General features: G+C 47.4%; 1 protein-coding gene across 2 annotated transcripts in view; it reads left to right on the forward strand.

The window, feature by feature from the left end:
• The window catches only part of ADGRD1 (adhesion G protein-coupled receptor D1), a 1,181,274-nt gene that overhangs the window by 867,924 nt on the left and 301,185 nt on the right, over positions 1-12,165 (forward strand). For both annotated transcript variants that reach the window (XM_085636451.1, XM_085636453.1), the window contains one exon: positions 3,680-3,791. In XM_085636451.1, coding sequence (XP_085492577.1) covers positions 3,680-3,791 — 112 coding nt within the window. The remainder of the gene's footprint in view (positions 1-3,679; positions 3,792-12,165) is intronic.

The following is a 12,165-nucleotide window of genomic DNA, read 5'->3' on the forward strand; positions in this document are numbered from 1 at the left end:
GAGCTGCTGGGGGCTCAGCTGGGCAGTGTCTGGATTCCTATCTCCGGCACCCCCGTGTTTTTTCACAGGTCTTTAAAGACCATTTGCATTTTAACATGCCTTTGTAAACTGGTTACAGAGGCTTAGGTTTTTTTGCTGGTTCCAGTACCCCCTGGGTCCCAACTGTGCCTATTCCTTACATTTGGATTTTACATTCACTGCCCTAGTGTGAGAATGCATTTCATGGAAAGGAATACAAAGTTGGCTTTCTGGGGGCGCTGTGTGTGAAAGTTTATTGTGCTTTTGAAGCACCTGCTGCAGCGTTTCTTTCCCGGCAATTACCAGGCCTCACATAAATGTCAGGATAACTCGTGATTAATTATCTTCCTGGAGAGAGATCAGTGTTTTGTATAGTTGAGGTTTTGACTTAGGTGAAGTTAGTGCAGAGGGTTAATATGCCTGCTGCTTAGGGCACCACCAGCACTAAAGCCGGCCCAGGGAAGTATGCACAGATAAGCGCTGAAAATACCGCTTTAGGTGACTGCTTTTTTTTGTACCGACTGGGCCATCAAAATAATCTGCTGGTAACCCTAACCATAGGACTGGAAGTTTGTTGCAGGATCAGCACATTATTTATTTCCTTCACCCTCGATCCCCGATTAATGCCGCAATTGTTTAACTTAGATCTTAAAGTCTACGCCCCGTCAATAACATGCTGAGTTACTTCATGGGTCTGGGAATGCACCCTGCATTCAGACAACTCATTCCTCATTCTCGCCCTTCATTGTCACGCTCACCTTGCACTCACAGCGATCACAATGCACTCACACTGATCACCATGCACTTGCACCATTCACCCTCTCACCTTGCACTCACAGTGATCACTCTGCACTCAAAATGCACTTGTCCTGCTCACACTATACCTCAACCTGCAGTCACACGAGTACACTACTCATCCTGCACTCATGTGACACTTCACTCACCTGTCCCCCTCACTACTCAATATGCAACTCACTCAAACAAGCCCATCAGCAATCATACATTCATTCATCCCATTCTGAACTTGCATCCGCACCCAAAATGAGAGAGGACAGCAAGGGAGTGAGAGAATTTGATTGAAGAGGTCAGGGATGAGGAGAAATGTGAATTGCCGAAGAGAAGTGTGGACATGCAAGAAGTGAGTGTGATCCAAAGGTGAGGGCTTCTGTTAGAACAAAGGGGAGATGTGAAAGAGGAATGGGGGGACTGGAGAGGTGTTCGATACAAATAGACAAAAATTTGAATGAAGAGACGAGGTGAATGAGAAGTGCTGAGGGGCACGGGAGGTGACAGGGCCAGAGAGGCCATGAGATAAATGTGAGAGACTGTTAGAGAGGAGGGCAGTGAAAGGACAGAATGGCAAGAGGTGATTAAAGGTGAAGTGAGAGGTTGAATGGGGAGAGTTCAGAAGTTGTAAAAAGGGGTGAAAGAAAATGACCTGCAAAGTGAGAGAGGGATCCGGGGTTAGGAGAGGAGAGAGGGATGGAAGGGAGGTGGTGAGAGGAAAGCTGCATGGGTAAACGGCTTAACTCTACACAAAACCGCCAGGATTTTAAGGGACCCCTGCTTCTTCCGGTCAGGGCCAGGTGAGCTTCTAATGTGGCAGCACGTATTGCTGCAGAGTGGAAGGCCCTTCACAAAGGTTGACTTGAAATCTTTCTGATGATAATTGCTGTATTTTGGTTATAAATGGGTACTGATTGGGTGAAATCTTTCCTCAGCGTTACTGTGTGTAACAAATATCAAAATAATGAAGCAATGCTATCCCAAAATACGCGGCATCACAACCTCATTTACATTTTCATCCCACGCAATTTAGTCAACAGGTTTAGACATTTTTGTCAGGAGGGGGTCCTTACGCCTCAAAATGTTGACAGGGGGGTCTCGGCATCCAAAAGTTTGAAGACCTCGGGTTTACATGGTGGAGAAACTGCCATGTAAACGCTGGCAGAGAGGAAACTCCCCGCGCGGCGGTCCCACCAAGCATATGGATGCCTCCTGACTGCTGCGACACTGGCGGCTGTGGTGCAGATAAGGCAGTCCCGCTTCCCATCTCACAATAGAGCGGTGGAAAGACTGCCACCGCCGCGCCCCCACGAGTCTGGCAGTCTTTTGACCGCCAGATTTGTAATTGGGCCCTGTGTGTCTCTGTGATAATACCTGTGGTGAAACTGATGCGCCCTATAAGAGCTGTGTCAATATTGTAGAGGATTTGTCACTTATTGTGGCGGGAGTGATGCTTGACACCGTATATAATAAGTGCCATAACGGAAAGTCATATAATATGTAAAACATAACACTTCATGTAACAAGTATTAAATTTATTGTAGTGGGCGTGACAGTTCGTGTAGTAAACATGACACTTCCTGTAGCAGAAGTCACTGTTCCTATACTGTCGGTGTCATCATTTAGAAATTGAATGCAGCGGACGTAAGACAGCTTGTAGGGAGTGTAACACTTTAGGTAGTGGACATGACACTTCTCAAAGCGGATGTAATACTTCCTGTAATGAATGTGACAGATGTGATATGTTTGGTGTGCTTGTTGCACGTCATGTGGTGTTTATGATAATTGTTTTAGTAGCTGTACCATTTCCATGTAATTTCTTTAGTGGATGTGACACTTTGTGTGTGGGCGTGATAATGCCAGTGATGAATGTGGCAATTCCTGTAGTGGATGGGACACTTCCTGTGAAAGATACATCACTTCCTGTGAAGGATACATCACTTCCTGTGGAGGGTGGACTTATGCTGAAGCGGGTGTGATGCCTGCTGTAGTAGACGCTGGACTTCATATAGAAGATGTGAAAAGACTAATAGAATTTCTGACACTCTATATCTTGGATATGACACTTCCTGTGGTGAGTGTGGCTTTTCCTGTAGCAGGTGTGGTGTCGCTGTACTAATTCTGAATGTGGCACGTTTTGTGGAAGTTTTGACAATTCTGTAGAGAGTACAATACTTCCTTTGGTAGATGGAACTATATTAAGGGAATCGTGTGAAAGGCTGACTATGACTCTTTCTTTGATGGGAGTGACACTTCCTACGATGGATGTCACTTCCTGTGGCGGGAGTGTCACTTCCTGTTGTGAGTATGATACTTCCTGTGAGAGGTGTGTATTTTTTGTTGCATATTTTTTAATCAATGTGGAGGGAGATAGAAGAAGCTGTAATCCATTCGGCTTCCAAATAGTAGTTGATAATCAAAAAAGAATGGATCACCTGTACCTGTTTCCAGGTTTAGGTCGTTCTTTCCGTTATTTGGTCAAAAAAACCCTCATTCACGTTAAACAGTTCGGAAGGCGATATATCTTGGTTCTCCGCCTGAATTTTCAAATAACGTGACAGCATCATCATAGGGTTTTCTTTTTCTGCTTCCTCCGCCCGGAGGGAACCACTGGATGTTACAGTAGTGATCAGAGATAAAAACAATTGTGAAGTGCTCGTTTTAAGTGAAAAAATGTTAAAATAGCAAATTCATCATGCTGCCTAGACTTTATTTTATTTTGTCTGGAGCAAGGGAAAAGAATAAAAAACGGTGAAGTGCAGAAGGGGTATGTAATGAGTCCACTGCACAGTTAATCCGAGTGTATTTTTTGTTGCAGACAAGATACTTCCTGTAGCAGGCCTTCTTTCCTGATGCACGTCTTCTCTCTTTCCAGCTCTGTCAGCACGATGAGGAACCAGCGGTACCACATCCATGCCAACCTATCGTTTGCCATCCTCGTGGCGCAGATCCTGCTCCTCATCAGCTTCAGCTTCGATTCAGGGACAGTGAGTACCAGGAGTGGGGCAGACGTGATACCTTGTGTGGGGGAGGGGGATTACTCCAGCACCTGAGGCTTCCTGAGGAGGGGTACATAATAGGGTCAGGGGGCGTGTATAATGAAGTCAGGGCTGTCCCCACCATTAGATGAGGTAGGCAGCTCTGTGGGGAAAGGGAGAGTTTTCCAGGGGAGCTGGTTCATCTGAAATGTGGGGAACAGGGAAGAAGCAGTGGGAGAGCACTGGTACCCTCTGCCCTAATGCAAGCAAAGTATATGTGCCCGCTCCCCCAGTTAGGTGGCAAACACAACCATCATAGGGGTGCAATAGTCCTCTCTCAACTCAGGGCACAGTGTTGGTGCACATCCTGCACCCATGAGAGACACCCTGCTGGGATGAATTAGTACACAGCAAGCCAGTCACCGAATCAGGGTTTATCCACACTGCCCCCCCAGAGGCACCTCTCAGGCACTGCATCCTGTGCTGAACCCCAATACTCAGGCCTTCCAGAGTCACTGGTTGGTTTTGTGATCTCTCATTTCTCGTCAAACTTGTAGTAGGTAGGGGCAGCGAGACAAGTTTCTGGGGTCAGGCGGGGGGGGGGAATAAAAGAGTGAGGACCGGACCAGCAGACCTCACCGTGCAGAGAATGGGTCTGGCCTAGATGCCTCCTTTGAAGTGTGTATGGGGTCGCCCCACCTCAGCTGTGGATGCGTTTGGGGGAGTAGGCTGGAACTAGGATTTCAGAGTTTCTGGAGCAGGCAAGCATTTGTAGTGGGTCCAGGCAAGGCAAGTACAGTAGGGGACAGGTAAGCAGAATCCTGGAATACCTGTAATACCAATATCATAACACCAATACATAACACAAAACAAGGAAAAACATATGGTAAGAGGTGTATACCCTGCGGTTAGAAAGAATGATTAGGTAGAAAGTGAATGTTGGTCTGCACACTGCTGGGACAAGCACAGAACAGTGTCTAGACATCTCCGCCACAAGGAGCACACCTGCACGCTAGGGCTGTTAGCTCTCAATGGCGATGCACATGGTGGGTGTGAGGTTCTTTCCCACAGTGAGCTACAAACACCAGCATGAGCCTATGGTGAGATAAAAGCAAACTCCAGTGTAATCCCAAAGTGAGATAAAAATAAACTTCACCGTGATCCCACAATGTGGGGGTTGAGGACATACTACACTTTTATTCAACAGTAGCCCCAGGCCATTCTCCCACTTCTTTCTTGGTTTAGTTAAAACATAACATATTATAATATAATATAATTCATATTGAGTTGAACAACTCCTCCAATCTCTTCTGCATGGTGGATCCAAGATGCCATTGAATGAGCCGGAGGACTACCCTGCTTCTTGAAGTCTGCCCTGCTCTCTGAGAAGGAAGACTGGACCTGCACATTTCATCTCAGACTACCTGAGTGACTCCAAGGGCTAGTTATCTGGCTTCCTGTTCTGAGCTACTGAAACACAACAAGCTCCAGATGCCTCGCTGGAACTGCCCAGCTGACCAACTGCACTGGACCTGCCTGGCCCTGCTACTGGACCTCCCTCAGCCTTACTGTCCTCTGCTGAGGTGAGTTCCTGATCCCCAAAATGTGCCTCCCAGGTCCTGGACACTTGGGGGCAGATTTATGAGGGACTTGCACCCCTTTTACGCCGCCGTTGCGTCACTTTTGTGACGCAGCGGTGGCGTAAACCCTGCGCCATGTTGCGCCCCATTTACATCGTGACGCATCTATGGAGATGCGTCACGGTGTAAAGCCCTGCGCCACATGAAAACTGTGTCAGGTTTCATGTGGGCGTTTCCACTCAGGGGGTGCGTTCCGTCGCAGGAACGCCCCTGAAAAGTGACTCCGTGAAAACTATAAGATTTCACTGAGTCACTTGCCCAACGCTGATGCGTCAAAACCCTGCGCCTGCTTGAAGCAGGCGTAAGGCTTGACGCACCATGTTAGGGATAAGGTAGGTTGGAACAGTGCTTGAGTGGGCTAAAGAACGGTGATGGATCAAACCCAGATCTGTTGACTGGGTGTGAGTGTTTGATTGGTTCTGATGCTCCATCCATCACCACCCCCTTTTGTACTGCTTTGTTCGCCATAAGTTGGCAGGGTATGCTCAGACGTGAGTCCCTTGCTCACTTTGCCACTGGATTCAAGCAAGCCTGGCTGAAGACGGCTGAAATGCCAGAAACCGGTCCTAAGAAGCTTGTTTCCGGTCCAGGGAAGGCATGGCTTGGCAGTTCGGGCTGGACTGTTCCCATGAGGCACAGGGTCAGACTGATTTGCATATGGCCATGTCTGAACTGGGGTGGCAGAGTGGGCTAAAGAACGGTGATGGATCAAACCCAGATCTGTTGACTGGGTGTGAGTGTTTGATTGGTTCTGATGCTCCATCCATCACCACCCCCTTTTGTACTGCTTTGTTCGCCATAAGTTGGCAGGGTATGCTCAGACGTGAGTCCCTTGCTCACTTTGCCACTGGATTCAAGCAAGCCTGGCTGAAGACGGCTGAGATGCCAGAAACCGGTCCTAGGAAGCTTGTTTCCGGTCCAGGGAAGGCATGGCTTGGCAGTTCGGGCTGGACTGTTCCCATGAGGCACAGGGTCAGACTGATTTGCATATGGCCATGTCTGAACTGGGGTGGCAGAGTGGGCTAAAGAACGGTGATGGATCAAACCCAGATGTGTTGACTGGGTGTGAGTGTTTGATTGGTTCTGATGCTCCATCCATCACCACCCCCTTTTGTACTGCTTTGTTCGCCATAAGTTGGCAGGGTATGCTCAGACGTGAGTCCCTTGCTCACTTTGCCACTGGATTCAAGCAAGCCTGGCTGAAGACGGCTGAAATGCCAGAAACCGGTCCTAGGAAGCTTGTTTCCGGTCCAGGGAAGGCATGGCTTGGCAGTTCGGGCTGGACTGTTCCCATGAGGCACAGGGTCAGACTGATTTGCATATGGCCATGTCTGAACTGGGGTGGCAGAGTGGGCTAAAGAACGGTGATGGATCAAACCCAGATCTGTTGACTGGGTGTGATTGTTTGATTGGTTCTGATGCTCCATCCATCACCACCCCCTTTTGTACTGCGACGCAACTTCAGCACTGCGCCAACCTTACGCCGGCAGATGCGTCACGTATCTGCTTGTCCTTGCGCCACGATGCACCGCATTGTAAATGCGGCGCATCTGCGGTGGCGCAAGGGCAAACTTGCGTGACGCATCTTCCCTGGCGCATCCATGCTGATTTGCAGGGATGCGCCAGGGAACATAAATCTGCCCCCTGGTGTGGCATCAGTTAAGCTCCTCCCAGAAGAAAAGGAGAAACCCTGAAGACTTGAGCTCTTCACAATGGCAAACAGGCCAATTTTTGCCAATATCTTGTTGCCCACACGACCACCAAAGCGAAGCTCGGGTTAATCCAAGTATTTACACTGCAGTGACCGCTAGTAGCAACCGGCAATGCTAGATCTGCACTTCGTGCTGCAATATTGACAGCCCACGGTAAAGTTCCAGCCACGACCGTCTGTCATGCCCAATAGGCTCTTTGCGTTACTGTGATGACTGTCCACGACACACAACCTCCTCGTCGTTCTACAGCCATGACCATCCATGACGCTCTCCCTGCTCCTCACATGCTCCTCTGGTGTGAACTGGACTCTTCGTGCTGGACTTTAGAAGGTAACTTTTTCAGTGGGACTAACCTGGTCCCTGTATCCTGCCCGCACTCCATCACGGTTGGCCTGAACTTGTGACTTTCACCGGGTCTCACACGACCAGATAACTGCGAGTGGTGCTTTGCACTTTTAAGCACTATGTTTACCTTAAATCTTTGAAATTGCATTTCTCCGTTTCTACTGATTTAATTTTTGTTGTTTTGTTGTTAAAAAATGTATTACATTTTACTAAATTTTTCTTAGTTATTGTGGTTTATTTTTGGTGTTGTGTTTTAACATTATCATTGTTTAGGTGCTGCATAAATACTTTACACATTGCCTTAAAGTTAAGCCTGGCTACGTTTTGTCCCAAGCTACCAGAGGGTTAAACGCAGGCTAATATAGCGACTGTTGTGGTTCACCCTAACAAGGATTGTAGCTGTTGCTTGAGAATGGCTCACAGCCCCCTCAACCAACAACCCCATCTCTCACAGTTCTCAATCGTGATTTCACTGTGGCCTAAAGACATACTACAGTAGAATTTTTTGGCTGGTTGATCAGGTATATGGCAATATGCCTGTACTTAGGTTTTCCACAATTACACCTGTATGCTACTTTATAAGGTTTACTAAAGAGTGATCTATTTTATAGAAAGTACTTTACGGTGGTATATAGTTGTTGGCAGTCTACCTGCGAAACAGCCCTGAAAAAGTCCTAGTATAGTAGGACGAAATGTGTTGGCTGACTGATGATGCAAATATCTACTCTATGTAAAGTATTATACTGCACGAATCATGAGTGTTTTTAAATCAACTTACATGAGAGAAAATATCAAACTTGCTATTTTCAATCTTTTATGAGTTTTTCCTCACATGTCCGTAGGGTTGGCCCAGATTGTACAAAATATAGTTAATGCTTCACTTGTTCTGATGAAAACTGAATAAGCAGCAAGATTGTGGTTTACTTTCCTGCACCTACTGAGGTAATACAAGGGATTATATTGGGGCACAAGGAGTCTTTGCTACTAGTTGCACTTGAGTATCTGCTCACCTTCATGCCACAGAAGTTGACAACATATGTCAATGTTGTTCTACAGTGGTTAAGCACAGTATGCAACATGTGTCCGTGATGGGCAGAAGACATGCTCCACTGTGATTCCATGGAGCACATGTCTCAACTTAATACCGCAGAGGAATGAAGATACTTCACATTGTGATTTCATCTTGGGCTTAAGTTCTATTACAATGTGATTTTAAGTGGTCCAATACATCACCCAACATGTTTCTACAGTAGTGTCAAGGCGTACTACGACAAATTGTCCTAGTTGTTTGTTGACATTCTTGATTCTAAGATTCCTAGTGGGTTGTAAATATAGTCCACCATAATAGGAAGGCAGGGCGAAGAGGTAATGGAATGTGACTTCACATGAATGGAAGACATACCTCAACATGTCTTTGTGCTAGATATTTTTCACTCAACAGTGGATACAAGACATACTCCAACATGACTTTGTGCTAGATCTTTTTAACCCCACAGTGGATGGAGAACATACTCCAACATGACTTTGTGCTAGATCTTTTTAACCCCACAGTGGATGGAAAACATACTCCGACATGACTTTGTGCTAGATCTTCTTAACTCCACAGTGAATACGAGACACATTTCAACATGACTTGGTGCTAGAGCCTTTAACTCCACAGGGGATGGAAGTCATACTCCAGCATGCCTTGCTGCTAGATCTTTTTCACCCCACAGTGGATGGAAGACATACTTCAACATGACTTTGTGCTGATCCTTTTAACCCCACAGTGGATGGAAGACATATTCTAACATGCGTTTGTGCTATATATTTTTAACTCCACAGTGAATAGAAGACATACTCCAACATGCCTTTGTGCTAGATCTTTTTAACTCTTCAGTGGATGGTGCTCATACTCCAACATAACTTGGTGCTGGATCTTTTTAACTCCACAGTGGATGGAAGACAGACCCCAACATGACTTGGTGCTGGATCTTTTTAACTCCACAGTGGATGGAAGACGTACTCCAGCATGACTTAGTGCTAGATATTTTTAACCCCACAGTGGATGGAAGAAATACTTCAACATGACGTGGTGCTGGCTCTTTTTTCACCCCACAGTGGATACAAGACATGCTTCAACATAACTTGGTGCTAGATCTTTTAATACCACAGTGGATGGAAGACAGACCCCAACATGCCTTTGTGCTATATCTTTTTAACTCCACAGTGGATGGAAGACATACTCCAACATGACTTGGTGCTAGATCTTTTAACTCCACAGTGGATACAAGACATACTTCAACTTGACTTTGTGCTAGATCTTTTAAACCCCACAGTGGATGGAAGACATACTTCAACATGACTTTGTGCTAGATCTTTTTACCTCCATATTGGTTGGAAGACATACTCCAACATGCCTTTGTGATAGATCTTTTTAACTCCACAATGGATACAAGACAAACTCCAAGATTACTTTGTGCTAGATCTTCTTAACACCACAGTGGATGGAAGACATACTCCTGTTAAATGGTATCGGCAGTCGTAGTCGATAACCTTTCAAGTATTGCCCGGCGGTAATCGCCTCTTATACCATTCAATGCTAAACCAATAAAGAGGCAGGCGCCAGAGACTGGAAGGCAGGAAACAAAGTTTTATTCCGTCGGAGTGGAACACATCAGATCAGACAGCGAGGTATCGTCACGAGGTGCTCTAACTGCATCTCTGAGGCCTGGCCTCTTATACACAGGTTTATGACTTTATTGCAGGTTTATCATACATGGCACATTTTTGAGATCGCTTTGATACATGAAAGAACATCCTCAGAATCCCCACTTCAAGCTCGTTCCCACACATATCTACAGTGGAAGTCCCCACCCCACCCACAGTAGGAGATGGCTATCACACAGCTGGACATTCCGCCAATTCCCGGGGGTGTGTGCGACCGGTCGGGTCTCAGGGGGTGGGGGGCCTTGATCTACTGTAATCCCTTTGATGTGGGGTGTTTCCCTTACAGTAGGGGCAATAAACTGCATCCGCAGGGCTAGGTGATGGCCTGGGATCGGTTCGGACAATGGGGCGCAGAGGAAGGGGGTTATCAAAGAGATGCATGACCATGTATGGGATGTCGGTCAGGCGTGGGATGTGGTTCCATGGCAGGGTCGCGCAGAAGGAGAGGGTTTATGGCCCGTGTATGAGAGAGCGGGGGTGGCCGACGCGCGGGGGAATGCTTGCAGCGCCAGGGGGACGCGCTGGCGATCGGCAATGAGCAGGGAGAGACCAGGGTGCCTAAAATGGCTGCCGTGCGCTTTCCTGTGTGTCGCGCTGGGGAGAGACAAGATAGCGCAGATAATGTTCAGTTCGCAAGCTAAATTTCCACAGTCCTCCCTTTTAACATATCTCGCCAGCTTGTTTAGTTCGGATCTATCCCCATAATACTCCGAACTTCCACCTCATACAAAGCTTTCATTCGCTCCGCTTCAAAGTTCAAAGTCTTAGGGCAGATGCAGTTCATAAAAAGCGAACATAAAGGTGACAGACACTGAATCCCCAAGCAATATCCACATAGTATCACAATTGGTATTAGGATAAATGAAAACAGCCTCCATCCCCAACTTCTAATAGTGTCCCAAAACCAACTTCCCAGTGACCATTCTTCTTGCTCCTGATGAACCTCTGCGGAAAGTCTGTGGAGGTGTTCAATTGCTTTGTAGACTGAGGGTGAGTTATCCGGTACGTAGGTACAACAGCTGGACCCAATGATGCGGCATGCTCCTCCACGATCAGCCAGAACCACATCTAGAACGAGGCGGTTCTGAAGAGCCACCAGGCGGACGGCCTGAAGCTCGGCGGTGTTGTTGGCGAGGATGCCAGCCGTAATGTTCATCGCCGTTTCGACTGCCTGGGTTAAGTGGCGGATGGCACGGCTGTTTGCCATTGGACCCCAGAGTGGAACAAGACCTTTTACTGCGTCCATGAACTGTGCTCCGGTGGAGTCGGCTTGCGCAATGTCTTTGGCACGTTTCTGTCGGTGATGGTTTGCTGGAGCCACATATGTCGGAGGAAGGACAAAAGCGATGTAGCAGGTGCCTCCCCAACCTTTCGGAAGCCAGGTGTAGGCCTTAGTACCACAGACGAAGTACATATTCGGGGAGGCAACAAAGGAGGGTGGATCAACTGAGTCCAATGTTCGGGTGATGAGGCAGGGGCTGTGGCCCACCAGCTGCGCCCCCAGGCCTTCGAGGCACACAAGTCCAGTGATGTTGATGACGGATAGGGCCACTGTTAGGGTGGCGGCCGTTCGTTTCCGGAGGTAAGAGAAGGTGGGTCTGGCTGGGTTGTTAAACACCTGCATTTCAACTCGTTCTTTGGCAGGGATGTCCATGTGAAAGGAAGTGTTTGATCTCAGAGGACAGAAGGGGGCAGAAGTTTTTCCAGTTTTGTTCAGCCAGAACCCATGGTAGAAGTGTGACACAGTTTTGCCGGAAGTGGCATTGTCCTTGTAGCTTTCCTGCAGGAGGATTAGCCAGGCGAGGCAGGAACCATGGACCGAAAAAGGTGAAGGGATGAAAGGGATAGAGTGTCAGGTGGCATGTGGTAGCAATCCACAGATCCAGCAATTAGTGGCATTGGAGGCAAGATTGTGTTGGTGGAGCAACTTCACAAAAGAGTTATTCCAGAACTCCTTACGCCTTTCTCGGAGTTGGG

This window comes from Triturus cristatus, chromosome 11 (genome assembly GCF_964204655.1).
Source record: "Triturus cristatus chromosome 11, aTriCri1.1, whole genome shotgun sequence".
In the NCBI taxonomy this organism is placed as follows: Eukaryota; Metazoa; Chordata; class Amphibia; order Caudata; family Salamandridae; genus Triturus; species Triturus cristatus.